The sequence below is a fragment of the Carlito syrichta genome, unplaced genomic scaffold, assembly GCF_000164805.1.
Source record: "Carlito syrichta isolate Samal-C Ts95f unplaced genomic scaffold, Tarsius_syrichta-2.0.1 Scaffold287847, whole genome shotgun sequence".
Taxonomy (NCBI): Eukaryota; Metazoa; Chordata; class Mammalia; order Primates; family Tarsiidae; genus Carlito; species Carlito syrichta.
The window spans coordinates 14,507-42,479 of record NW_007231943.1 but is presented as its reverse complement, the minus strand read 5'-3'; the positions used below and the strand labels follow the sequence as shown (position 1 = coordinate 42,479).

Genomic DNA, 27,973 nt, shown 5'->3' with positions numbered 1-27,973 from the left:
TGGCATTGGCCGGAACTGGCCCTGGGCCTCTGGAGGCAGCAGCATCCTGGCGGAGTTCGGGACCCTGCACTTGGAGTTCATGCACTTGAGCCACTTGTCAGGAAACCCCATCTTTGCCGAGAAGGTGAGCGTCTCCAAGCAGCACTCAAGGGACAGCATCCTCTCCTGGGAGAGTGGTAGCCGGGGATGTGGAAATAACAACCGGGTGGACGTAGCTCTTTCTGGAGTCTGGCAGCAGTCTTTCCGTGGCACCCCGCTCTTGTGGGGAGGGGACCCGCCTTCCACAGCTGGTCCTCTACCTGCCGTAAGTTACTGGACCCGTCTGAACTTTGTTTCCTTATCTAAAAATGTTTCGTAGTGTCTGGACTGTGTGAACCAAGTATGGAAAAGACAAACCCAGAGTGCTGTTCAAATGTGATGCCACAGTTAAGTTGGTCTGCCATTTTCGGGAAGCAAACCCGTAGGCATTTGCGTGAATTCGTGCCCCCGCCCCGCCACTCTGCCTTTGTTTCCAACCTTCTTTTCGACTTCCTTTTACAGCGAGATTCCTTGAAAGCCTTGTCTCTGTGTGTCACCTTCTCTCCTAGCCTCTCAAATCCCTCTGAGAGGCTTTTTCTCCAGCCAGGCCATCCCAGTGGTCCAGGGTCCGTCACCTCTCACCTGGACTCTGCGGTAGCCAACTGGCCACCATGTCTCTCTGGCCCTCAGTCTTCCCATGGTGGCCTGTGAGGCCTGGGCGGCGAGGCCCTGGCTCTCCTGGGCGCCGCTCACTGGCCCCTCCTCTCTGCCCCTTCACCTCCAGCCTCAGTGGCCTGGCCCCACCCACTTGCCTCAGGGCCTTTGTGTCTGCTCCTTGCCTGTTGGGCTGGCTCTTCCTCCACGCGTGTGTGGCCTGTGCCCTTGCCATCCCCGAAATGCCTCTGAGGCAAGTGTCGTCTGGGCCTCTTCCCTTGGGCGTAGGCAGCCACTGTCCCCCTGTGCACTCAGTGACCTCTTCTCTGTGCTCAGAGGGAAGGAAGGGGGGGTCTCTCTTGTGTCTCTTCTTAGAAGGGCGCTAATCCCATTTTGCAGCCTTTGTCCTCAGGACCTAATTGCCTTCCAAGGATAGACTGTATATTTGACAGTGGTCCCGTAAGATTATAATGGAGCTGAAAAATTCCTATAGCCTAGTGGCGTCATAGCTGTCATAACCCTCACAGCACTGTGCATGATCACACATTCGAGGTGATGCTGATATAAACAGATCTGCTGCTCTGTCAGTCATGTAAAAGTCTAGGATGTGCAGTTATGGACAGAACATAATATTAGATAAATAGACAACTGTGTTACTGGCTTATGTATCCGCTACACTGTACATTTTTTTTTTGAGTTGGAGTCTCACTCCGTTGCCCAGACTGGAGTGCAGTGGCCGCTCCCGACCACCGCAGCCTCGCCTGCTGCGCTCTGGCGATCCTTCTGCCTCAGCCTTCCGAGTAGCCGGAATTACAGGCACGCGCTACCATGCCCGGCTGATTTTTTGATTTATTGTAGAGATGAGGTCTCACTGCCCAAGCGGGTCTCGAACCTGCGGGCTCAGGCAATCCACTCACCTTATTTTTTAATTTTATTGTAGAGACAAGGTCTCGCCAAGTTGCCCGGGCTGGTCTCGAACCCACGGGTTCAGGCAAGCCACTCGCCTCAGTCTCCCAAAGTGCTAGGATTACAGACTGGGCCACGGAGCCTGGCCTACACTGTACTTTTAATTGTTATTTTAGAGTGTATTCCTTCTACTTATAGAATAGAAAGTTAACTGTGAAACAGCCTCAGGCAGGTCCTTCTGGGATGTTCCAGAAGACGGCACCCTTGTCGTGGGAGAGGACAGCACCGTGCCTGTTACTGCCCCTGCAAGCCTTTCAGGGGGACCAGATGTGGCGGCAGAAGAAGTCATATCAGGGATCCTGACCCCGGGTAGGCCTGGGCAGGTGTGTGTGTTTGTGTCTTAGTTTTAAAAGTTCTAAAGTTTAAAAAAAAAATTTTTTTTTAATTTAAAGATAGAAAAAAGCTTATAGATAAGGATATAAAGAAATAAAATAGGTCGGGTATGGTGGCTCAAGCCTGTAATCCCACTACTTTGGGAGGCCAAGACAGGAAGATTGCATGAGCCCAGGGGTTCAAGACCAGCCTAGGCAACTTGGTGAGACCTCGTCTCTACAATTAAAAGAAAAAAAATTTAGCTGGGTGTGGTAGCGTGCACCTGTAGTTCCAGCTACTTGGAAGGTTGAGGCGGAAGGTTGAGGCGGAAGGATCACCTAAGCCCAGCAGGTCAGCGCTGGAGTGGCCATGAGCGTGCCACTGCTCTCCAGTCCGGGTGACAGAGTGAGACTCTGACTCAAAAAAAAAAAAAAAAGAATGAAAATATTTTTGTGCAGCTGTACAGTGTCTTCATGTTTTAAGCTAAATGTTATTACAAAAGTCAAAAAGTTTTTAAAAAGAAGATTTACAAAGTAAAAATTATAGTCAGCTAAAATTAATTATTGAAGAAAGAAAAATTTTTTTATAAATGTGGTGTAGGCTACGTATGCAGCGTTTATAAAGTCTATAGTGTTGAACAGCAACGTCCTAGGCTTCGCACCACTTGCCACCCACTTACTGACTCACCCAGAGAAACTTCCAGTCCTGCTAGGTCCACTCTTGGTAAGTGCCCTCTCCGAGTGGACCATTTTTTATCTTTTACGCCATATTGTTACTGTGTCTTTTCTGTATTTAGATATAGAAATATTTTGGTACAGAAGCATGCTGTACAGATTTGTATCCTGGAGCAATAGGCTTTATTATATAGCCTAGGCGTGTAGCAGGCTAGGCCATCTGGGTTTGTGTAAGTATGATGTTCATTCTATGATGTTCACACAACAGCATCACCTAACTACACATTTGTCAGAAGGTATCCTCATTGCTAAGCCATGCGCGACTGTTTATTTATTTACTTATTTATTGTTTGCTTGTCTCAGCCCACTAGAATGCAAAATTCCAAAAGGGTAGTGACTGTGCTTATCCACTGATGTTTCCTTAGTTCCTATCGTGGCATCTGGCATATGGCAGATAATCAATGCAACTGTATTCACTTAGCTGCCGTTATTTGTGTAATGACAGTAAGCTGACAGCAACTATCTTTGTTCTAACTCTGTATCCCCTGAATCAACTTATTTGTTCTATTATAGAATGGGGAAAAAAAGATAGTCAAGAAAGAGAGAAGAATGGCATGAAAATTGTTTTTTAGACTTTCATAGTAACATTTTCTATTCCTATTGTAGGTAATGAATATTCGAACAGTACTGAACAAACTGGAAAAGCCACAAGGTCTTTATCCTAACTATCTGAATCCCAGTAGCGGACAGTGGGGTCAACGTAAGTCAAAAAATGAGCATTCTCACTGTTCTTTGTGGTACTGTGCAAGTGGCGGGGGCGGGTTGGGGGAAGGCCGTGTACATTTGTTGAGAAATGTTTAGAAAAGGAGCAAAGTGCATGATTCCTTCAATAGGTTTCTGTCCTAAGACAGCCTGTATTATCAGGAAACAGGACTGTTTGTTTTTCATGTCTAACAGTAAGTACGATGACATAGAAGCACATTTAAAGCCGTTAATCGGAAAGGGATGATCTGGACACGTGGCCTGGGAATGTGAGCCTGTTGCAGGCTGGTCATGTGGACAGGAAGAAAACTTACTCCTTTGTGCTCGTGACTATGAGGGTCTTGCACACAGCAGCAGGTCACTCTGCTTCCTAATGGTCTCTAGTTCTGCTTAGTTTTAGGACGAGAGAGAAGTCTGAATCTCTCAGAGTTGGGAAATTAGAAGAGCAAGCAGGGTATTTTCTCTACTTCACTTTAAACCTCCAGGTAGAGATTCCCTGCCAGTCATTACTTTTAGGAGAGGGGAAAGTGCTGTACAAGGACTTCTGATGCCGGAAGCCTGCACTTAAGACCTTTAAGACAGTTTTGACCAGGGCATAAATATTCAGAGTACTTGAAAGAAATGGGCTGATCTGGAAAAACAGTGGCAAATAATGACAACGGGAAGCAAGTGAAGATATTAAGTGAGCTGTCTCAACATCTTGCTGTGATTTGGGTTTTTCTTTGTACTTGAACGTCATATTCTTAGATGCTTCGTTGTGACTTTGGAAGTCCTCTTCTTAAAGAATAATGTAGTAGAAAAGAATGTGCTAAGACCCTCATCCATGTGTTGGCAATCGCTATGAAAGGCCTTACTATTGGAATCTTAGGACTCTGATCAAAGTTGCCACTCACCTAAGTGTGGTCTAGGATCACTGGGAGTCCTTGAGACCTTTCATGAGGCCCACAAGACCAAAACCAGTTTTATTATGATACTGAGACTTTCTACCTTTTTCACGGTGTTGACATTGGTGCCTATGTTGCCAAAGCAATGGTCGATAAAACTACTGAAACCTCAGTGAGAACCAAGGCAAACACCAGATAGCATTCGTATTCACGGTATTCTTCACCACAGTTAAAAAAAAATGCCAGTTTCACTTACAAATGTGTTTCATGGCACAGTAAAGAAAGTATTGATTCTGGGAAATATCACCCCTTGAGGATAAGTCTTTGTGGCGTTCTGTGTGATGAAACAGAAAGTGCTGGCAAATCCCTCCTGCTGCATTAGGAAAAACGGTAATTGCCTCAGGAAGAGCTCTTGCGTGATTGAGTTGCAAGCTGAACTAGCCACTTGCTGTTTCATGGATCACTTTCCCTTGAAAGAACTACTGAAACAGATTGGTTATTTAGACTTGGTGAATCAGTAGACTTCTTCTCAAAAATGAGTCTATTACTTCAAGAAAAGGTGACAATATTTGTGCCAACAATGATAAAATCTGAGTTTTTGTTTTTTGGATTTTTTTGAGTTGGAGTCTCACTCTATCACCCAGGCTGGAGTGCAGTGGCAAGCTCATGGTCACCCCAGCGTTGACCTACTGGGCTCCGGCAATCCTTCCGCCTCAGTCTTCCAAGTAGCTGGAACTACAGGCACGCCCTGCCATGCCCGGCTAATTTTTTTTTTTTTAATTTACTGTAGAGATGAGGTCTTGCCAACTTCCCCAGGCTGTTCTTGAACCCACAGGCTCAGGCAATCCTCCCACCTTGGCCTCCCAAAGTGCTGGGATGACAGGCTGAGCCACCAAACCTGGCCAAGATCTGAATAAAACTTAGAATTTCTAAATAAAACTTAGAATTTTGAAAAACTTATACATGCCACCATTAGCTTGACATGAATACTTTTCTGGTAAGATTGGTGGTGATATTAATAAATGTGGTTTTCTAATTTCACATAATGTAATATGTCAATATCTGGAAGAGCTACATAATTTAGTGTATCAATATTTTCCAAATGACCAATGCATGATGTTAAAAAAGTCATGCATGGGAAAAGACCCATTCAAAGCACAAGATAGACCAATATATTTCAAAGTGACAGAAGACAAAAAAATGTATTGATGTAATTTCTGATTTCACATTGCAGCTAACCTTCAAAAAAACTTAGACCGTTAAGAAGCTGCTTGTCAAGTTTTGTTGTAGTATCAAAGAAAAATATCCACAAGTATCTGAAGAGAATATTACCATTAAAATACTCTTTCCATCTGCATAACTGTGTGAGGCTGACTTGTCTTCATATATTTCAGCCAAAACACCATATTGCAATGGATTGAAAGTAGAGCAGATAGGAGAACCCAGCTGTCTTCTAGTAAGGAAAGCATTAAAGAGATTTGCAGAAACGTAAAGCTATGTCAGTCTTTAAGATTTAGAAGTCGCTATGAAGAAGAACAGAAGGAGTCGACTGCACTGGAACATCTCGGCTTCACGTTCTGGTCACCCATACACCTTGCACTTGGCCATGTTTCCCGGGACAGGCCAGTTTCCTGACAGGAAAACAAGCAGGATTGATGAGCCTCATATCTGTCTCCTCCACCATGCCCGTACTATATTCCAACCACAAGGAAGACACACTTCTTCACTCTCCAGTCTCAGCCTGCTTGGCCACGTTTAGGGCTGGACTTGTGCCGTTTCTCAGCCCTGCCACCTCTCTCCTTCCTCCGACCCAGCTCCACTGCCATTTCTTGCAGGGGCCACCTTCTTCCAGGCCCTGGTTGGAATTTATTAGAGTCCACTCCTCGCTGTTTCTCCCTCCCTGCCCATCACTTTGGGCCGTTTCTTATCCTGATGATTCATGTGCATGCCTGTTTTCCTGAGGATCTGAAGTGTGTGAGGATGGTAGCCATTATCTAAGTCGTATTCGTTTACACGGTTCACAGGATCTTGCGCCTCGGAGGTGCTTGTGTACTTAGATTGGGTGAGCACGCATGCGCTTTGTATCTGATCTGTCATTCTGCCTCTGTTTCTTGTAATGGTTCTGTGTATTCTCCTTTAGCAATTGTTCCTGCTCCTCGGTTGGTTGGGCTGAGAGGCAGTATCTGGTCCTAGTCACCAATAATATACACAGGCCTTACATCCATTGAGGCCAGGTGTAGGGTCCCAATCTGTAAAATACAGAACATGTGTCACCCTTTGATTTGTATAACACCAGCCAGCTAGCTAGCTAGCTGTCCATTTCTCCATCCATCCAGCCATCTATCTATCCATCTGCCTATGCATAGTGTCACTGGCATCCCTGGGGCATTGCTTCCAGAAGGGAAATTTAAATTCAGAGGAAGTCTACACATATGCAAAAATGGAGATATTGAGTCTTTTAATTCTTCCTTGTATTGGGTCTATTCCTATCATGAAGGAACAAATAAATTACCCTTTCATAGACAAGCATACTATTTGAGTGACTGCAGTACACCTTAGCTTTAGAGCAGCTGGACATAAAAAAAAATACCATATATGTTCTTTCAAAATGTAGGTGGTCCTTCCCTGCCGAAAGAATCAGGCGTGTTCGCTCCCACATCCATTAAGATGTTCACACAGGACTCTTCGTCAGTACAAACAGCCATGCAGACCTGAAGGAAGCTTAGTGAGCGGCCTGCTAAATTGTCAAAAAGCTAGGTCTCTACTCTGAGTTCCTCTGTTTGGTTTTTTCCAATCGTGAGATTTTTATAGGCAGGAAATTAAAAAAATTAGGAAACTAGCACTTGCCAAAATTAGCTAAAACAACTGTATCATTATGTAACCCTTTTTCCTTTAAAAAAAAAAAAAAAAAACCAAGTGCCCAAACCTGCTTCCTCCATCCACGCAGAATCATGACCCAGAGGGAGGAAAACTCCAAGCTGCTTTTGGCAGCTGGCTCTCAACTCCCATTGCCCTAACTCTGAAGGACACCTCTGGATCACGGCCGTCATCCCTGTTACCTCATGGAGTCCCTGTTGTCGTGACAGTACCAAGCTGTGCTTGCGTCACCATGCGTCACTTGCATTTGTTTCCTGCCGTCACGTTGATAGCAACAGTGTTTATTATTGAAGGGACAGTATTTACTCTGTGCAGTGTGTAAATGTCAGAGGTTTCCGGGGAGATGTATTTAGGAAACAATGAAGGTCACTCCAACCACTACTGCTTTAAGAATCAGACTTGCGATTTTAAAAACACATTTGTACGTTAACATTAAAACTGTAATTCTGGACTTTCTGCAATAAGAAAATCACATATTTGACAAATTAAAAATAATGACCCTTCTAGCTGGGACGGGTGTAGTCCTTATTAAGGTCGACGTAGACGAATGCTGCTTTGCTCGTCACTCGGTCATTGAGTACCCGCCACATGCATGACCCTTTCTAGAGGCTGGTGGACGAGGCAGCGGGATAGGTCTGGTCTCTACCCTCTGGGATCATGATCTCGTGGAGGAGACAGAAGAAAATTCTACCACATTCCGAAATTGCAAGTTTGGTTAATGAGCGCTGTCCGAAGGAATGTGACAGGCAACCTAGTGTGGGTGTTCGAGGAAGCCTCTTTGAGGAAGGGCCATGTGATCCCAAACATAAAGCTTGAGGAGGAATTTGCAAAGGACGGGAAAGGGGTCCTGGAGGGCGTGGAGGCCGGAAGAGCAAGCCCTGCCTTGCCCTGGAGTGGGGGGGAGGGAGGAGCCTTGTAGTCTTGAGGAACCCAAGGAAGGGCTGTCTGGCAAGCAAGCAGAGCGCGTGTGGCCCAACACTGATGACGGACAGAGGATGGATCTTGCAGGGCAGCCGGTCTCCAGAGACCCCAGGGCTGAAAGGCCTCAAGAAAGCGGTGGCCAGAGCCTCACGGTGAGAGGGCCACTCCGACGCTGAAGGGCACTGCCACTCAAACCCCCTGCGGTGTGGAAAATGCCTTCCCCACCCAGAATAGCCAGCAAGGGCCCCCTCTCGCTATCGAGCACCAGTATGGCCGAGGAACTGGATTTTTTGTCTATTTCAGTTAGCTTAAATTGAAATAGAACATGCTACCGGAGTGAAAGCAAGAAACCGGATAACTGGCCGTTGGAGACTTGGGGGCAGCTGGTGGTGGCTTGAGCCAGGGTCACATTGGTGAGGACAGAGCCGGGGGGATGGACTCAAGCCATACGCAGGAAGTAAAATGAGCAGACTTTGGCAACCTGCGCCGAAAGGACGATGGAGACCGTAACCGAAGGTGGAGAAGTTTTGGTTTTAGGCTTGCTAGAGTTGCTGGGTAGAAATCAAGAGAACTGACAGCAGTGTAAATACTGATTTCCTTTTGTAAAATTAAGTCAACAAATAAAAGTTTTATTTTGAGCATAAGTAAATAAAATCGGTTTTGAGGTATGAAATTTAAAATGCTGTCTTATTTTTGTTAGGTTTTTTTGGGGGGTGGGGGTTTGAGTTGAGGTTTCACTCCATCGCCCAGGCTAGAGCATAGTGACAGGATCACGACTCATCACCACCTCAAACTCCTGGCTCGACTGATCCTCCCATCTCAGCCTCCCAAGAAGCTGGGACGGCAGCTTGAGCCACCACGCCCAGCTAATTGTTTTTCTGAATTTTTTTTTTTTTTTTTTGGTAGAAATTAGGTTTCACTCTGTTGCCCAGGCTGGTCTTGGACTCCTGGACTCAAGCAATCCTCCCCCCTCGCCTCCCAAAGTACTGAGATTTTACAGGCATGAGCCACTGCCCCTGTCCAAAGGGCTCTCTTGTTAATGCTCACTTCTTCTGAATTCTAGGAACTGTGTTTCAAATAGATAGTATCTCTGTTTTTGTAAGCAAACGTGCTGGTAAAATAAAAGTATTAATTCAAGCAATAATCAAAAGAATACACTTCATACTATAGGATAGACAGCAAGCAGATCCTGACGTGAGACTCTGTGCAGGAGCGGGGCCAGATGGCTCTTACCAACACTGTCCTTTCATTTGGCCTCTGTAAGCTTCAGTTTCCTCGCTTTGACAATGACACTACCTATCCTGCAGTCGCAGGATTGCTGGAGACAGAGGAATGAGTCGGGCATGACAATGGCAGTGGGCGTGGATTGTGGTAGGAGAGTGGGGGGAGACTTCTGCCCTGGCTTCTTTCTGACCACCCCGCCCCTGAGACTTCTGACCCTTCAGACTGGTAACACTGGAAACCTTACCAAACATCCGTAGTAAATTATTATTAGTGGTAAATTATTAATAAATTATTAATAAATAAATAATAAATAATTAGTAAAGGCAGGAACCTGAGGAGCTTCTTATTTATTTATTGCAAGCCACTTTTTAAAAAGGATTTGCTCATACTCATAGCTTTGACAGAATTTCATATTATTCAGAACTAAAGCAAATAAAAATGAACTTAAGTCTATACAGTCAAATATTTTAGTTTGGTGTTTTTCACTAGAGAACCAGATTTTTAGAATCAGAGGTGATTACATATATTTTATCTTCATGTTTACAGAACTACTGTGGTAATTATTTAGAGTATAGCACATCAGTTAATAGCCCATCTGCTCATTCCAGAACATCTTTCTGAAAATAAGAGATCTGTTGGAATTTAAATGTAACAGTGACTTGCTGTTGACACAGGGTTTTGCATCCTTGTTGCTAATGTGATTTTGCTGCATTATCTGAATTAAAAGCAGCATCGCTTTGAAATTCATTTCCCTCCCTTTCCAGATCATGTATCAGTGGGAGGACTTGGAGACAGCTTCTATGAATATTTGCTCAAGGCATGGTTAATGTCCGACAAGACAGATCTAGAAGCTAAGAAGATGTATTTCGATGCCATTCAGGTAACCCAATGTTTAAATCATCTTTGCTACTCACCTCTAACTTCTGATGTGCATATTAATCAAGTTTTAATGAAAAAATGAAATGCCACATGAGGAGGTTACAAAATATTTCCAGTTAGGCAGAGTTCAGCATCCACTAATATAATCATAACGATAGCAATCATACCTGATATGTTCATTTCTAATAGGGCAGTTAAAAGTTTTTTACAGCCGGGCTTGGTAGCTCAGCCTGTAATCCCACGCCTTTGGGAGGCTGAGGTGAGTGGATTGCCTGAGCCCATGGGTTCGAGACCCACCTGGGCAGTGAGACCTCATCTCTACAATAAATCAAAAATTCAGCTGGGCGTGGTAGCACATGCCTGTAATTCCGGCTACTCGGAAGGCTGAGGCGGAAGGATTGCCGGAGCCCAGCAGGTCGAGGCTGCGGTGGCCGGGAGCAGCCACTGCACTCCAGTCTGGGTGACAGAGTGAGACTCCGACTCAAAAAAAAAAGTTTTTCCATGGTTCAAACCTCAGTTAAAAGTCACATCTGAAAAAGAGGTGTTCTTTTACAAATAGGGGTTCCCTCCTTAGAACCACAATTAAAACTGTGGGACAAAAAAATCCTAGATTTGTATTCTGAAAATGGGCTAAATTAAAATTGCCCCAGATTACAGACGGTGCCAATGGCTACCTCCATATAAACTAAACTTGTCTCCAGAAATATATAGACAGTTCTCTGAGGAAATCCCCATGTGAAAATCTGAGCAAATTAATTTTTAAGGGAAGGTCACTAATCATTTCAAAGATCCTTTATGATGGAGGCGAAATGAGAGGGAACAGACGTGTGTCGAGTTGTCCCCTGTGTGGACAATTAAATTAAGTGGCAGGGTTGTTGTTTTCTTGTCGGTTTTTTGGTTTGTTTTTTTCTCCTCACAGTACTTTAGATATTACTCACCCAATGTTACCGATATGGTTACTAAACCCGAGAGAGATTAGGTGTGGAACCAAAATTCAGACTAAAATTTGTCTGTGTCAATACCTGTCCCTTTTAACTTTAGCCCTTTGGATTTATTTGTGAATAAGAATTTCCTTACTACATATAGTAAGTCAGTAAGGTAAGTTAGAAACTACTTAGCAAAGTCTATAGGGGTGACCAGCGTAAAAGTGAACTAAAAAAACTTACAAGTAAGCCCCAATCAAAAATGAAAATAAAGTTAGAAAGTAAATAAACTCAAGAAGAAAATTATTTTATATAACATACTTGAACTTGTACCCAACTTTTTAGGAACAAAATTTTTTTTAGCAGAATCAAGTGCCTTTATGATTGGTAAGTATTTTATGTATATATATGTAATTTAATATTAGTTGTTAAGGTCTCTCAAATAATGTAAAATTGTGGCTAAATCCTAAAAAAAAAAAAAATTGACCTTTTTCTTGACTACTTGGAAATTTGTTCATAATCAAAGTTAATTTATAAGAAAAAATGAAAATTTGCTGTCGCAATGATGTAGCTATTGTAGAGTTGGTTTGGGTGATTTTGATGTAGGCCAATTTATTTATTTAACTATAGTTGCAGCCTGCTTTGCTCTGGTTAACTGGGTTGAGCATAACCTTGGCATCCTCTCAGGGTCATCTGGGAGCTTCACTAAGCAAGCACATCCCAAGTCTTCGCTGCTTCGCATACAGGGGCCAGAAGCACGGTGTTAGAACATTGGCCTGCATTGGGCACGGCCTTTATTGAGGCACACATTGCATATCAAAAGCAAGCGAGAGTGGGATCCACGTGACCTCTTCAGGTCCACTTGACCTCGTTCCTATGAGGTTTCGGGTTTTAACCTAGGGGATTGGTCTTCGCATATTAGAGTTTCCATTCTCTCATCTTCTAATTACTGTTCTGGCAGACATTTTAATTATTCTGATCTTAAAGTGATCCTCTAAGATCTTTTTTTTTCTTTTTTTTTGAATCAGAGTCTCACTCTGTCACCAGGTTGGAGTGCAGTGGCACACTACAGCCACCCTAGCATCAACCTGCTGGGCTCCTGCGATCCTTCTGCCTCAGCCTTCCAGGTAGCTGGAACTACAGGCGTGCACCACCATGCCCTGCTCATTTTTTAAAACTTATTGTAGAGATGAGGTCTTGCCAAGTTGCCCAGGCTGGTCTCAAACCCTTGGACTCAGGCAATCCTCTCACCTCAGCCTCCCAAAGTGCTGGGATTACAAGCTTGAGCTGCTGTGCCCGACCTCTTAAGATCTTGATGTTTCTGAAAGGCAGCTTTAAAATATGTGAAACATTTTCTCCCCAGTTTTTAACACTATACCCATACAACTTTTAGCATTTTGTATTTAGACAAGTTATTGACAGGAAAATCCATTAAGAACAAATGGAATCAAAAGCTTTCCTGCTTGTCTTAATAATAAAACTAATTTTTAATCTCTTGTGTGTTTTCAACTTAGAAAGCAAAGCTAGAACAACTAAATGTCTGATTTCAAGAAGTAGCTATGTCTAACATGGCAAAGTCTCTTTCTGCTAAGGCGTTAAAAATCTTTAAAAGATCGTCGGTACCAGGGAGAGGATGCCTTACGTTATTGTTTTGGAGAGTTGAGTTCCTGGAGATCGGTTACTCAGCTTTGGTGTCAAATGGACTTTAGAAAGCATCTAATCCCAAGGTGGCATTTTTGTTGTTTTAATAGCAAAATATGTTGAGCTTTCAGCTGGCTACTATGGCCCTGTCTGGACGCCACACCGCGAATCCACGGCCATGAATGATACCCAGACAGGTGAATTGCCAGACGTTTAGGGCTCCGAAGGCTTCATCAAGCCCATTTGATTGTCACATACAGAAGGGTGAAATCACAAAACGCACAATATTATTTTTTCTTAATTAATTCTCTGTGCCTTGACATAAGTTTTCTAGAGCCTCTCAGGGCTGTTTCTCCTTCTTTGTACTTAGTTACATTTTCCTATGGCCACACAAAACCATTGCTTTGAAGGTCTTGGGACTCACTGTAGTTTACACTGAGTGGTAGCAGCTTGGTCAGAATCGTGCCAAAAATAATGTGGTGCTTTATTTAGGATCTGTAACAGAGTATTAATGTTTCTCTAATTCATGCTCAAAAGCTATTACTCTTGCCATGTGGAAGGAACAATTTCTTGGGTGATGAACAAGTATCTGCTTGAAGGACTTTACGGCGATTTGTGTTATGGGAAGTGTAAATAGCTAAGATGTTCAATTGCATTAAATGCGAATAAACATTAGTATAAGAACTAAACTCTCAATAAAATGAGCTTGACCATAGTTAATGAGCACAGTAGCATGTTCATTTATCTCTTACCATCTTGGTTTCATTTGTTTATTTCTAATGAGGGTAAGGGAGTTTTTTATCAGCCCGTGTATTCATTTTCATTCATTCTTCTCTGTCACAAGTTTTTTTGTGTGTGTCTGCTATTCCCAAATGTGCTTCCTAAAATTCTGCTTTTTTGATAGCAGTGTAAATGTGTAGATTGTCGTATCCTTTTTCCTCTTATGAAGTGAATGAGGAGGGGGACATTTTCTCTTAGAGTAATTGGAAATTAGCAATTCCAAACACGCTTCATTTTTGCCTTTTAAAATGTCATATTACTCTGTCTAGTTTAAAAGAATATCAGCATCCTGATACAAAAATAAAAGCTGTTTAAAAATCCTTTTGTAAACATTATCATTTGTCCCAAATTTAAAGATCTTTATTCTTTTTCTAAAAAACAAATATGCTCGATATAGACCAGCATGCTTTTTAATAGAATTTTAGAGAGGAACTTGATTCAAATTTCATCACATTGGAAACTTGAATGGGAATAAGTGACCTTTACGAAGCGCCACTGGCAGTGCTGACTGCTTCATAAACAGACAGTGTGGCAGAGTCCTCTCAGGACATACGGCTATTCCCATTTTATGGATGAGGACAGTGATATTTAGGGATACACAGCAGGCAAGTCACCCGCTCTCAAAAATCACTCAGCAGAAGGTATCAGAGCTGGGATCTGAAGCCAAGCCGTCTGACTCCGCTGCATCTTGCTACATCCAGAGCCCCAGGAAGAAGAATCTGCCAGCCTGGATCCCACCCACAGATGTGCCTGTTCTTCATCCATGTTAGGGCCTAGGCTCTGTGTTGTGTTTCATTTGTGAAAATGAAAATGCCCTAAGCCCACAATTACCCCCGCACCCATGGCCTGTCTTCAGGAAGGGGATGGCTTTTTGGATCTATGGAGTGTGAGTGTTTGGTCATGGAGCCCAGCAAACCCACTGGCTGCCCATCAAATCAGTTCTCACTAACAAAACTAATAAGATGTGACTAGAGGGGAAACATGGAAAGCAGTCGCATAGAATTTCAGGTTGGGTTGGGTTTATAGCGCCAGACTCAGTCTGTGAGTCGTGTGTTGTTGTTGTTGTTGTTGTTTTAATGTCGGGGTATTTCTAATGTAAATCTGAGAAGAGACTAGAGATTGTTAAAAACAAGTATTTTTCTCAGGCCATCGAGACTCACCTGATCCGCAAGTCCAGCAGCGGCCTCACCTACATCGCGGAGTGGAAGGGCGGCCTCCTGGAGCACAAGATGGGCCACCTGACCTGTTTTGCGGGAGGCATGTTTGCGCTTGGGGCGGATGGCGCTCCCGAGGGCCTGGCCCAGCACTACCTTGAACTTGGTGCCGAGATTGCGCGCACCTGCCATGAGTCTTACAACCGGACATGTGAGTATGTTCTTCACTCGTGGTCTGTTCCCACGTGCTTTGATTTCATTCCATAAGGAACTTGGCTGTTGCTGCCATCAGAAGAACAGCCACTGTGCCTTTGTGACTTGGAGATCATGGTTAATATCTTAATGGGACCTATAGTTTTGCTTAAAAGGCACTGCTTTTCTGCCTAAAATTATCTACCTTAGTTTGCCAGAAAACAATAATCCAGGCCATACAGGTTAAGCCAGCCTAAGTTACTGACCTTTGCTTTTGCCAATAACATTGGGTAAGGGTCTCTCTCCCGGTGCAAAAAGTACTTAGCATTTTGTAAACCATTGCTAAGCTTCCCCAAATCTCCCGTGAAATAAACCATGAATCTGCCTTCCTTTTTACAAAATATAAATTTGAAGCACAAAGATTAAATAATTGGCCTTTTATGACAAAATGACTTAGAAACACCAACCACTGCATTGCTAGCTAGTTAATTAGGTATCTTGCAGTGCTTTGCACCTACCTGAAGAGTGCTTAGTAAATGGGGGTTAAATGAAAAAAAAATAAAGAATTGTTACTATTTGATAAAATGGACTCTAGGCTGTGTTCAGTGGCTCATGCTTGTAATCCCAACATTTTGGGAGGCTGAGGTGGGAGGATCACTTGAGTCCAGGGGTTCAAGACTAGCTTGGGCAACATAGCAAACCCCATCTCTACCCAAAAAAAATGTTTTTAGAAATTAGCTAGACATGGTGGCAGGTGCCTGTGGTCCTAGCTCCTCAAGAGGCTGAGGTGGCAGGATTGCTTGAATCCAGGAATTCCAGTGAGCTGTGATCATGCCACTGCACTCCAACCTGAGCAAAAGAGTGAGACCCTGTCTCAAAAAATAATAATTTTTAAAAATTAATTTTTTTAAAATGGACCTTTGAGAAGACCAAATTTTAAAAGCATGTTGAGTATTATATATCACGTGATGTTTATAACCGTTTCTAAAAATGTTCATTTTGGCATCTCTCTTGAATGTTAAGTACAATCCAACCTTCGTATCTGTGGGTTCCACATCCACGGATTCAACAAGCCATGGATCTAAAATATTTGGGGGAAAAAATGGATGGTTGCATCAGTACTGAACACGTATAGACTCTTTTTCTTACCGTCAGTCGGTATGATAAGTAATCTAGAGATGATTTAAAGTATCCAGGAGGATGTGCATAGGTTACACGCAACTACCCTGCCATTTTATATAAGGGACTCCAGCGGAGTGTTGTCCGCTGGGTGATCCTGGAACCAATCTCCCAGGGATACCAAGGGAAGACTGTGCATTCAGTTTCGCTTAAGTTACAGACACTAAGCACTGTCCAGGACAGTAACCCTTGTTCACCCATCGCATGTCCTTTAGTTATGAAACTGGGACCAGAAGCTTTCCGATTTGACGGCGGTGTTGAAGCCATTGCGACAAGACAAAATGAGAAGTACTACATCCTACGGCCGGAAGTGGTGGAGACTTACCTGTATATGTGGCGACTGACTCATGATCCAAAGTACAGGAAGTGGGCCTGGGAAGCCACAGAGGTGACGTTTTCATTTGCATCTATTTCTTACAGATAAAGGTCATATCAGAAACGTTCAGTGATACCTGTGAGTCTGGCATATCAGCTTTTCTATCGTTCTTAACCTTTGACCAGAGGTTCTTCCACTTGGAACTATGTGTTTTCAGTTAAAGCATTCTATATTCTCAGCTTCAGCTTTGCGTTAAATAACAGTGATATAAGCATGCCTACAGGCAGACTTGAGTCCTGAAGGAGATATTTAGAAAGACTTATCATAAAATTAGGTTCCCATAACCACAGAAATGGTGACCTCTTAATTCTACAAAGAGTTACTTGGGGATATTCTTCTCTGTCGCCTGCTGTTGTGAAAACTTTCCTTCCGCCCAGTATGTTGTTTTAATTGTCACCACTTGGGCCCCTTCCTGCTGAGTCTGGTTTATCATCTTCCTAAACCACTCTGGTGAGCGCTCTGTGTGCCGGATGCCAGAGGAGGCACCCTCAAGCCATGCATCAGACACTGCCTGTCTAATTATAAGAGTTGCTGTTCTGAAAGGAGTGGGAGGGAACTCAGGGGAGAGGAGCAAGCAGTGCTTTAATTTCACTCCCTCATTCTCCAGCACTCTTGGTTAGTAAGTTAGCTGTCTTTAAAAATTGTCCATTAACAGGGGTTTGGCAGTAGTGGGAATCTGCGGGGTGGGGAGGCACACCTCATCAACAAGGGGACCTGCGTAATGAGCATTTGTATACTTAACCCTGAATTGTACCCCACGTCTTTAAAAGAAAAAAATTAAAAGAAATAAATAAGTGAAAACTGACCATCAGGCATCAGAGTAGGCAGGGAACTCATAACCAAGTCCTCAAAAGCAAATGCAGCAAAATCTAAAATTGACAGGTGGGACCTTATCAAACTGAGAAGCTTTTGCTGTGCAAAAGAAACCATCAAGAGAGTAAAAAGCCCACAGAATGGGAAAAAATATTTGCAAGCTAGGCGTCTAACAAAAACCTAACATCCAGGATCTACAAGGAACTCAAACCAATTGACAGGAGAAAAACAACCCCAGACACGTCTCCAAGGAGGACATTTAAGCAGCCAACAAATACATGCAGAAGTGCTCAGCCTCACTTACCACCAGAGAAATGCAGATCAAAGGTACAGCGAGATACCCCCTCACCCTGCTCAGGTGGCCATCATTAAAAAGTCAAAAACAACAGGTGTTGGTGTAGCTGCAGATTAACAGGGGATGCTTCTACACTGTTGGTGGGAATCTAGGATAGTTCAACCTCTGTGGAAAACAGTGTAGCGTTTTCTCAAAGACCTAAAATTTGAGCTACCATATGAGGCAGCAAGCCCCCTTATGGGAATATACTCAGAAGGACATAAATCACTCTTCCAAAAAGACACCTGCACACACATTCATTGCAGCACTGTTCACAGTAGCAAAAACTTGGACCAAACCAGATGCCCATCAAAAATGGACTGAATACAGAAAAACTGTACATATACACAATGAAATACTATGCAGCCAAAAAGAAGAATAAAGTCATGGCCTTTGCAGCGACACAGATGCAGCTGGAACCATCATTCTAAGTGAACGATCACAGAAACAGAAAACTGAGTACTGCACATTCTCATTCATAAGCGGGCCCTAACCAATGGACACACAAGCACAAAGGTGGGAACAACAGATGTTGGGCACGGCTTGGGGCGGGGGAGGGAGGAAGGAGGCGTAAGAGGCACACAGCCACTCCCTGGGCTCCAGATTCACTACCAGCAGAGCGAGGGCTCGCTGAGAAGCCCAGACCCCACCTGCATGCAGTTTACTTATGTAGTAAATCCTCACATGAACCCCATAACTCTAAAATAAAAAATACTGTCAAGATTTTTTTTTAATTCCAACTAAAAAACTGTCCATGAGGATGACTCCTCTCAGGACATCCAAACTGAATGTCGCTCTGTAGTTTTTACTCATGTCCCGGGAGGCTACTGGTGGGCCTTGCTCATGGCTCTTCTTGTTAGCGTGTGTCTTATCAGTGGCCATCAGGCACTTTCAGTCGTGGTGATTCTTTAGGCCTCTTTTTTCTTTTTTCGCAAAGTCTTCTAATTAATCCGTAGTAATTGCAATTTTTTAAAATTTTTCTTTCTCTTAAAAATGTGTTGAAATTGAGTTTTAACTAAGCTTTGGTGATAGGGAATTATCTTGGTCTTGAATTGGACAGCAACGGAATTAAATATCAGTATATGTTGAGAATATCAGTTTAAGTTTAAAATATCAAGAAGAACATATTCCATCAGATCTAAAACACCATACGTTAGTAAGAAGCATCATTATTTTATGTAACCTGAAAAAGAATAACACTGCCGATAAATGGTGTCATGACTACTTTATAGTTGTTGAAATATATGCAGAGAAGACCAAATGGGAAGGAAGGAAATCTCTGTTGCCCGATGGGCAGGCAGCACTGGTTGGCTTGAACACTGGGGGTCGTTTGTAGGTCATAAGGTTGGTTGTATGTTACGATTCATATTTCTTGTCAGCTCCTCAGCATGACGTATGGTGTGAAATCATTTCCCTGCATCACAACATGAGGCCTCTCGTTTTTGCCACTCGTAACCTCTGCTAGAACCTGCGCTGCTTGGTGGGCAAGGAGTGCTGGGGCTCTTGCCCTCTTGGTAGCACAAAATCCCTGACGTGGAAGGTGTGGCAGCACTCCATTCCCGTGGCCCTAGGTTCCATAAGCAGCCCCAGGGGCAGCACCCACAGGCCGGCAGCTCCTGCCTGGAGTGCCCCATGTTTCTCGGTTCCTCTGACACAGATTTTTAAGATTCCCTATGTTTCAGTTTGGGTTCCCTTCATAACAAAGCACAAGATAAGAGTTGGATGCAGGAAGTTTATAGGGGAGGCGATACAGGGAGTGAGCAAGCGGGGCAAGCCGACAGGCACAGAAGAGCCGAGGGAATATGTCAAGCAGGTCACAGCTGCGTGCCACGAGGCTTACTCCTACGTGCTGCAGCCAGAACGTACAGTGCTCTGGGAATCCTGGGAGGGAAATTCCTCTTTCTTCCCCACGTCAGCCCCTCCGTGATCTGAGGACAGCACATTCTGCCAGCTCTCCCTGTCCTTGTCCATCATATCCCTCCACCTTCTTCTTCGGGCAGAGTTTCCGGCTGGGGTCTTCCCGGGCTGAGCAGCGTGACTCAAACCTCCCTTCTCAGCGTGATTTCCACAGCCGGTTGTCCCACCTGTTCTTGTAGTTGATCTCTAGAACCCCCGGCTGACTCTGAAAGGAGGGGCAGAAGACGCTGGCTGTCCTCTGGCCACTGCTGAGAGGCCTCTTGCGCTCTGCTTCTTGTCGCACCCACACTCCGGTTCGTCAGGCATCTGTAAGCCATCGGCCCGTCTTCTGTAAAGCACAGCCTGCCCAGCCTTCTTGCTCTGATGCGCTTGAGAAACTTGCCTTCCATGTCTTCATTAAAGTTCTTAATAATGTCAAATAGGACGTGAAAAAGCGTAGAACCCAGCAATACAACACTGGAGACTCCCTCCTAGGTTAGCAGCAATCCAGTAGCCACAGAGTTCGAGCATGTGTGAGTCTACCTGATAGAAATAATATCTCATATTTCTTTTGCTTTTTCTCAAAAATGTCATGAAAAACTTAAATAAATTCCTGCTAATTAAATATCTAATAGCTTTCTGTGTGAGCTGTATCAGAATATCAATTATGCATATACATTCAATTTGTTATATAATGTCTCAATTGGTCTGGGGTAAAGGATGAAGCCTTGCGTAGGGATTTTGGTTGGGGTGTTTGGGTGGTTTTGTTTTGTTTTTGCACAGACAGTTCTCTCTCAGCTTCTAAGCCTCATCTGTCCACGTAGACATTTTGACCCTCGGAGAGTTGTCTTCTCCCTCCTGCTGCTTCTACCTCCCAGGCTTGATCCCTGATTCTAGACTCTCTTGAGATGTTCAAGGTGGCTGGTTCTCTGTGTTTTATCCATGAGTTCAGACCACGCTCAGGCAGGCAGCCTTGGTAGCAGTATTCCTTGGGATTCACGCTTGGAAACTCCATGGATGAGCCGTTTGTCCAAACTGGTAGATAGGAGACTGCTTTTCCATCCCTTCGGCACATTCTGGCTGGACTTGACCTCTGCATCTTGCTGTTTCCTTCTCTACCCGCCAGCCCCACCCCCACCATCACTGGGAGTCAGGTTTGTCGTCCATCCTTTGTCCAGAGCTCCGTCGCTGTAAACATTCCCAGGCCCTGTTCTCTGCTGTAAGCACATCCATCACATATGGTCACCAGTAATACAAGCATCTGCACAAAAGCAAGGTGCTCATTCTACCTAGAGGCCAAATCCTAAGAAGGGCTTGTCGTGAGATGCCGGTCTGATCAGCCTGTGCTCACAGACATGTGGCTGCTCCCCTGGTCAAGATCCTGGTGGGATCGGGGCCTGTTGCAAGGGCCCAGGAGAGCCACTTGTCCCCAGCTTCACATTCCTAAAGTTTAAAAATTTAAACTTTTGGCATGAAGGTATTTCATGTTTTGAAAGTTAAAAATGCCCCTTTGGTGTTTTTCCTTAAAAAAAAATTGTTTTCATTTACCAATAGCCTCAAAAAGTAGAAGTAGTTAGGCCTCTCTAAACCTCGGAAAGGACCATCACTGCACTACGCGTTTCATCTTCTATTCTCAAACCCCATGTTGAGAAGGACGCAGCCTGGGACAAGGAACCTCTGAGGCCGCCATTATGGGGTCTCTAGCTAGGACTTGGCCCCCCACTCAGAATCTTTTCCTGCGTTCTTGATACTAAAACTTACCCCTTGAGGACTTGGGGAAACAAGAACGAAAAGCTGAGCCTAGAAAGAAGGACATGGGGCATTGGTTACCCCAAAGCAGCGCTCTTTCTATACCAAAAGCAGCAGCTGTAGACATTTCTGAAGGCAGGAAGGGCGGCCGTTTATCATACCTTGCACTCTCATTCGCTCATAACCGAAGAACCTCAAGTGAACAACCAAGAAAAGTTTTGTGGTTAAAATCTATTTAAAGCAACGTCTGGAAATGGGGTTTCATTGTATTCCATCGGAAGTTTGCCCACTTCTAAACCCTGACTTCTTTTTTTTAAGCAAACAATTTTTGGCCTACTCAATGTATCTAGCATTTGACTTTTTAGCCAAACAGTTCTTTTATCAAGAAACAAATAAAATTTAAAAATAAGAGACCTGGAAAGCCTCTTCATGCTCGTCCCCCATTTGGCACATTGTCTGGAACTCAGAGTTTCCTCCAGGCGTCTTTTCCAGTTGATTGTTCCCGTTTTCCTGGGAGCTTTTAAAAAGCACCACATCGTGAGGCGATTTCCTTATTTTCTGTATTCATGCAGCCTGCTGGTCAGACTTTCTTTAACCTGGTAATGAAATGCCTCTCCTCAGGGCCCTGGCTCTCTTCCTTCTGCCCTCCAGCCCTGACGTGAAAAATCAATATCCTCATTATCAGGATCTGCAGATGCGAGCTGAGCTCTCGCGGCCACTCCCAGCTCCTGGAAGCCATGGGGGTGTTTGCTTTCCGCTCCTCTTGTCAGAGCTCAGCATTCCTGGGGCCTGATTTTCCTCCAAAACGCTCGCTTGCTAGCCAGTGAAGATTGTCCTCAACTATTATAGCAAGGTCTATGCTTTCCATCTTCTTGGAAGTTGAGTTAAATGGGAGGAAAATGGGGGATAATTCTGTAAAAAAAAAAAAAGGGGGGGGGAGAGACAGAATTATGATTACTAAAAGGAAGCTGAAAAATGACATGAAAAATGACATGAGAAATTAAGAGTAATTTTAGCTTGTTTATATTTTATTTCATTATCCAACAAATTAGAACTTTAGTCTTAAACTTCATTATTTTTGTCCATAGTTTTATGAATTAGAACCAGAATTCGGATGGCAGTTTTTGTACAATGGAAATTTTTATTTGGCCATATAATTAATAGGATTAGTAGGATGTGGTGAGCAGAAAATTACTTCCTTAGAGATGAGTGTGCCTGGTAACTAGCAAAGCAGCCAGTGTAATTTCAGAAAACAGCACACAAAAATCCCACTCAAAATGAATTAAAGACTTAAGCATAAGACCTGAAACCATAAACCGCCTAGAAGAAAACACTGGGGGAAGAGCTCCTTGACATTGATCTTGGCAATAATGTTTTGGATTTGGTCTAGCACAGGCAACCAAAGCAAAAACAAGCACATTCAACTATATGAAGCTGAAAGGTTTCCCTATAGCAAAGGAAAGAATCAGCAGCCTACGGAATAAGAAAAAATATTTGCAAACCATATATCTGATAAGGGGTTTAATAGTCCCAATATATAAGGAACTCATGTAAATCAGTACCAAAACAAACAAACAAAAAAACCTCTAATTTCAGAATGAGCAGAAAACCTGAATAGATATTTTCCAAAGAAGACATGAAGACATACAAATGGCCCACAGATATATAAAAGGATGTTCAGCATTACTCATCATCAGGAAACTGTAAATCAAAACCCCAGTGAGATATCCCCTCATACCTTTTAAAATGGTGGTTATCAAAAAGTCAAGAGGTGACCAGTGTTGATGAGGAGGTGTTGTACACTGTTGGTGGGAATGTAGATTGGTACAGCCATTATGGAAAACAGTATGAGGTTCCTCAAAAAATTAAAACAGAGCTGCCACATGATTCAGCAGTCCCACTTCTGGGTCTGTCCAAAGGAAATGAAATCAGTACCTCCGAGATACCCACACTCCTGTGTTCACCGCAGCTTGATTTACAGTAGCCAACATAGGGAAACAACCTAAGTGTTTGTCAGTGGGTGAATGGCTCAAGAAAATGTGGTACATATACCAACGGAATTTTTTTCAGCCTTCATAAAGAAGGAAATAGTACCATTTGGAAAAACATGGATGAACCTGGAGGACATTATGCTAAAATAAGCCAGACACAGACAAATACTGTGTGACCTCACTTATATGTAGAATCGTAAAAAGCAAAAACAAAAAAAGTTGAACTTAGAGAAGCAGAGAGTAGCATGGTAGTTATAGGTGGTATTGGCCAAAAGATATGAATTTTCAGTTATAAGGTGAATAAGTTCCGAAGACCTGATGTTTAGCATGGTGTCTAGAGTAAGCAATCATGTATGAGTAGATCTCAAGCATTCTCATACTGGGTTCTTCAGCACCGAGGCCAGTCACCACACACACACACACACACACACAATAACCATGAGGTGGAAACATTGGTGAGCTTGATGGCGGGAGGCTTTTTACAACGTTTACATATGTACATTAAAACATCATATTGTATACGTTAAACTATATACCATTTTTATTTGCCATCATACACCAACAAAGCTGAAAAAATAAAAATAGAAACAAAAGTAATAAAATGGGCTTCTGGAAGGAAAAAAATAAACAGCCGTCAACTTAGTGGCAGGTGACGAAGCAGAAAGCAGTTTAGATTAGGTTACTACCTAAATGTTCATTCCCCGCATGGCCCAACCCATCTCTTTTCCAAACGCTCATTGAGCTCAGACAACTACAGAAATGTGGTTCATTTCTCTCTGGGTAGTCGTTAAGGATTGAACCCATCTTCTTCCATACCAGACTAATGAAAAAATGTATTTTAGGAGTAGATGCCCGCCACATTTCTCTCACTGCCTTTCATTTTCTTTTCACTCTGTCATCAATATCACTGATTCGTACTCTACAATCAGTTTTCAAAAAACAAGATGTTCCAATTATAGCAGCAGCTGTTTTGGGTCCAGGACACTTTCTTAACCAGTAGTTTACAGTCCCCATCGACACTGACAGTCTCTCTAGGCCAAGGGGCAGCAGAGTTTTCCTGTAAAGGCCAGACAGTATCAGACTGTTGCCTCTACTCAACCCTGCCATCGCAGAACAGAACAGCCCCGGACAAACAAGTGAGTATGGCTGTGCTTCAGTAAAACTTTATTTACAAGAACAAGCAGTGGACTGGATTGAGCCTGTTGCCCACAGCCCTGCTCTAGACCATAGGAGGAAGTGGTGGAAATCAGTAGAAAATCATTCCAAACGTAGTAGGTGTTTCTAATTAAGATGTGCTGCTGTCTGTGTGCTTTTGACTTTTCATATTTTATTTCCATTTACAGTTTATGGCTTTTGAGTGTTTTTAACTAAAGCTGTTATAAGCTGGCGCTCCACTTGAATCCAAGTTTTAGAAAATCAGTGTTATCCGAGCTCTGCAGTGTGATAAAGTAAAAGTGAGCGACAGTCGGTTTCCCAAGCCGTGACCGTCCTTCTCCCCTTGGTTTCGCAGGCCCTGGAAAGTCACTGCAGAGTGAACGGGGGCTATTCGGGCCTCCGGGATGTGTATCTCCTGCACGAGAGCTATGACGACGTGCAGCAGAGCTTCTTCCTGGCAGAGACGCTCAAGTAAGTGGAGCTTTTCTAAAACCACGGACCCGGGGTGCCCTGGCCGACCCTCTTTATAGGCGTCTTTGTCATGAGCACGTTTAAATAACGCAGAGGCGGACCGATTCGGAAGGTCATTCTCCAGGCGGGGCTCTACCTGCAGGTGTGTTTCTCGTGGCCACCAGGTGTGATGACTCGGGGCGCCAACACAGAAGCACGGAGTGGCTTCCTTGCCACCATAAGGCATGCGGCCCCACTGGGTTCTGGTCCACTTGCCTGTTGTCCATGGCTCCCTGTAAGATGAGCGTGGCTGTCCCTGTCTTTGTGGTTCCTTGCCTGCCTGGTTCCTTGGGCCTCACGCACTCATGTTTCTCTCACCAGATATTTGTACTTAATCTTTTCTGATGACGACCTCCTTCCACTGGAACATTGGATCTTCAACACCGAGGCCCATCTTCTCCCTATACTCCGTACGGGCAAAAAGGAAGTCGAAATCCGAGAGAACTGAAAAGACATTTATACTGTACTCTGCTCCATTCCCCTCACTGCATACCTTAATAATTCCTTTTCTGTAATCAGGCATATGATGAACTTTCATTAATAGGCGTGTGATTATTCTAAGTTCTTAAATTGTTTTGCAGTCTTTTATGTATACTGTCATAGGCATAGATGGACAATTCCTTATCATTATCCCTTATTACCCAGCCAGTAGATCCACCCATTTTTTTGTTTTTCAGTAATCTGTTATCTCTAGAGTTAATGAAGTTATGATATCATTTTTATTAAACTGAACAGAATGGTGTAGCAATGACCTCTTAATTACAATTTGATTTGACTGCAAAACTTTTTCCTCCTCTATGAGGAGATGATGTCTGCTTTAAGCTGTAATGTTTTGCCATGTTGCAAAAAGCCATAATAATAAATTAAATATTAAAAAAGGTTTTTCCTTTTCAGTTTCATGTTAATCTGGTTTGTCTACCCACCAGAGACAGATCTCAGAACTGTGACAGCCACCTCATGCGGGTCTATCATTATTTGATAGGATGTCTTCTAAAATATGTCACTCATATTATAATTCAAATTAGAAAGTCATTCCAAAAGGATCGTCTTGTGTTGACCCTATTTCACTGGAACCACAGTATGTTTGTGTAGGCTAACGATATTAGTGTTTCCTGATTTGTGAGTGTGTCCTTTAATTTTCCTATAAGTGCCCTGTGTCCTTTCTGGATCATGCACTGGTCACTCCTTCTGTTTCCTGCCACACAAAGAGGTGAGCTCTCCATTCTGCGGAACACTGCTATCACTGAATTACATCTTCTTAAGGGAAATAATCTAATGTTCAATGTGTGAGTTTTGGCTTTTAGCTGAACGGATGAAGAAGCGGGGTCTCGAAAAAGATATTTCATATGGCTTTTAGTTCGGTTGCTTTTATTTCATCTTTACTTTTCTTGAGAAAATAAAGCATTCTGTCTGGTTCAGGTTTGAAAAGGCCCTTTCTCAAATGTAGTAAATTGTTTCATTTTAATTTATGACAGCAAGATTGGACTCTGTGAAGGAAGCTTTGCCAGTATACTTATTTATGGTCAGTTAAGGAAACTTCAATAAACCTTTAGGCCAAATAAGAATCTGGTCTATTTAGTATGGCTAAATTCAACATGGGGACCCTAACTTAGAAGCAGCATACAGAAATACTCCCGGTCCCCAAATACTAGGGTTCTTCTGAACATTAAGCTTTGAAATATGGTTTTCCCAAGAATAGATTTGGTGGCACCTTGTGTTTCCTTATCATACTGGTTTGAAATCTATATTTTCATGAAAGGGCAACTATGGCGATGCATTTGGTGACATACAAAGACTTTGACCGCCTACATTTTCAACCTGGAATGGTCAGACAGATCAGTGCAACCCCATGGATTAAGCTGAAGCGTATGAAATTGCTGCAGTTGTATTTTTAAAAACTGCCCAATATCAGCAGTTTCATATAGTTCAACTTAATGTTTTTTTAAGAGAATTATTTTCTTAGATCTCAATAGACTTAATAGTTGTAGTTATTTCGGCTTCTGAAAGTGTTAGCGATCTCCCGTGTCTGACAGGACCACCTTTGTGATCTGCTTTGACTTTTCTTCAATATTGTACATTGGTATATGTCAAAAAATCAGTTAGTGAAATTAGTAAATGAAAAAGTTCTTCAGAACATCGTTATTACCATGTCAGTGTCTCTGATCCAGAGTAACTTCTCCCACTCATATCTTCAGCCCACCTGATGAAATAAGCGGAGAGTAAGAGCCCTTTGTTCCCAGGACTTTAAGGCAAAATATAAAAAATGATTGCCAAAATTGGGCCATATGTATTTAGATTATGGTTTTCATGTGAATGTCCTTGGGCTAGCGATTTAAATTCAATTATTTTCTACTCTTTGATTTTAAAGAGCACATAGGTGATAAGCACTTCTGCAGCAGGTAAAGGAGGTAAGACTGACCCTACCCCACCCTCAAATCAGGTTTTGTGTATGGACTGACTGCACTGTCGTGTAGCTCCCGGTGTGTCCTGGTTTGAGGAGACAGAGCCGTGCTACCTGTCACACTCTCAATGGCAAGAATTACGTGTTTGCAATTCTAGAGCTTGAATGTTTTAACAAAAGTCCTAAAACACCAAAAATGTAAACAAGAGATTAATATTATGGTGATGTGATTTCATTAAGGTTATACTTTGTGTTAGTTTTATCAACTGAAGTCTTTAAATAGAACTTTCATTTTCAAAACTGTGCAGTTAAACCTCTATATGTAGTCACATCCTGAAAGGCGAACAGTTAAAATAGCACTTAACTTTGTGTTTATGCAATATGTTGATATACTTTGTGCAATTAATATCACACATATAAGTTGTATGGCAAATTGCAGAACTCGATGACTTGTCATGACTTTGTCATGTGTACTATCCATTTTTACTTTGATTATTCTTGATTTGCACATAAATCCATTCTTCCCTTCCACTTTGTATAAATCAATGTTATGAGAAACATAATAGATTGACACATAATTTTTAAAAATTATATTTGTAAAATTTCTCTATGGTGAATAAAGTCTTTTAATATATCTCCTCATGTGTTAAATTTGTCTCCTGTATATGGAAGTGAGTGTCTTCAGCTGCACATGGAAAGGTGAGATCC

The 27,973-nt window shown here is 43.0% G+C and overlaps 1 protein-coding gene across 1 annotated transcript; it reads left to right on the top strand.

Annotated features, from left to right (window-relative positions):
- Window positions 1-27,903, top strand: MAN1A1 (mannosidase alpha class 1A member 1; the record flags this gene model as incomplete). Its single annotated transcript, XM_008053090.2, has 7 exons — window positions 1-124; window positions 3,291-3,384; window positions 10,057-10,172; window positions 14,661-14,880; window positions 16,256-16,428; window positions 24,710-24,825; window positions 25,186-27,903. Coding segments are annotated over 7 exons (970 nt in total), but the record flags the coding sequence as incomplete, so codon positions are not given.
- Window positions 27,904-27,973: the final 70 nt, after the last annotated feature.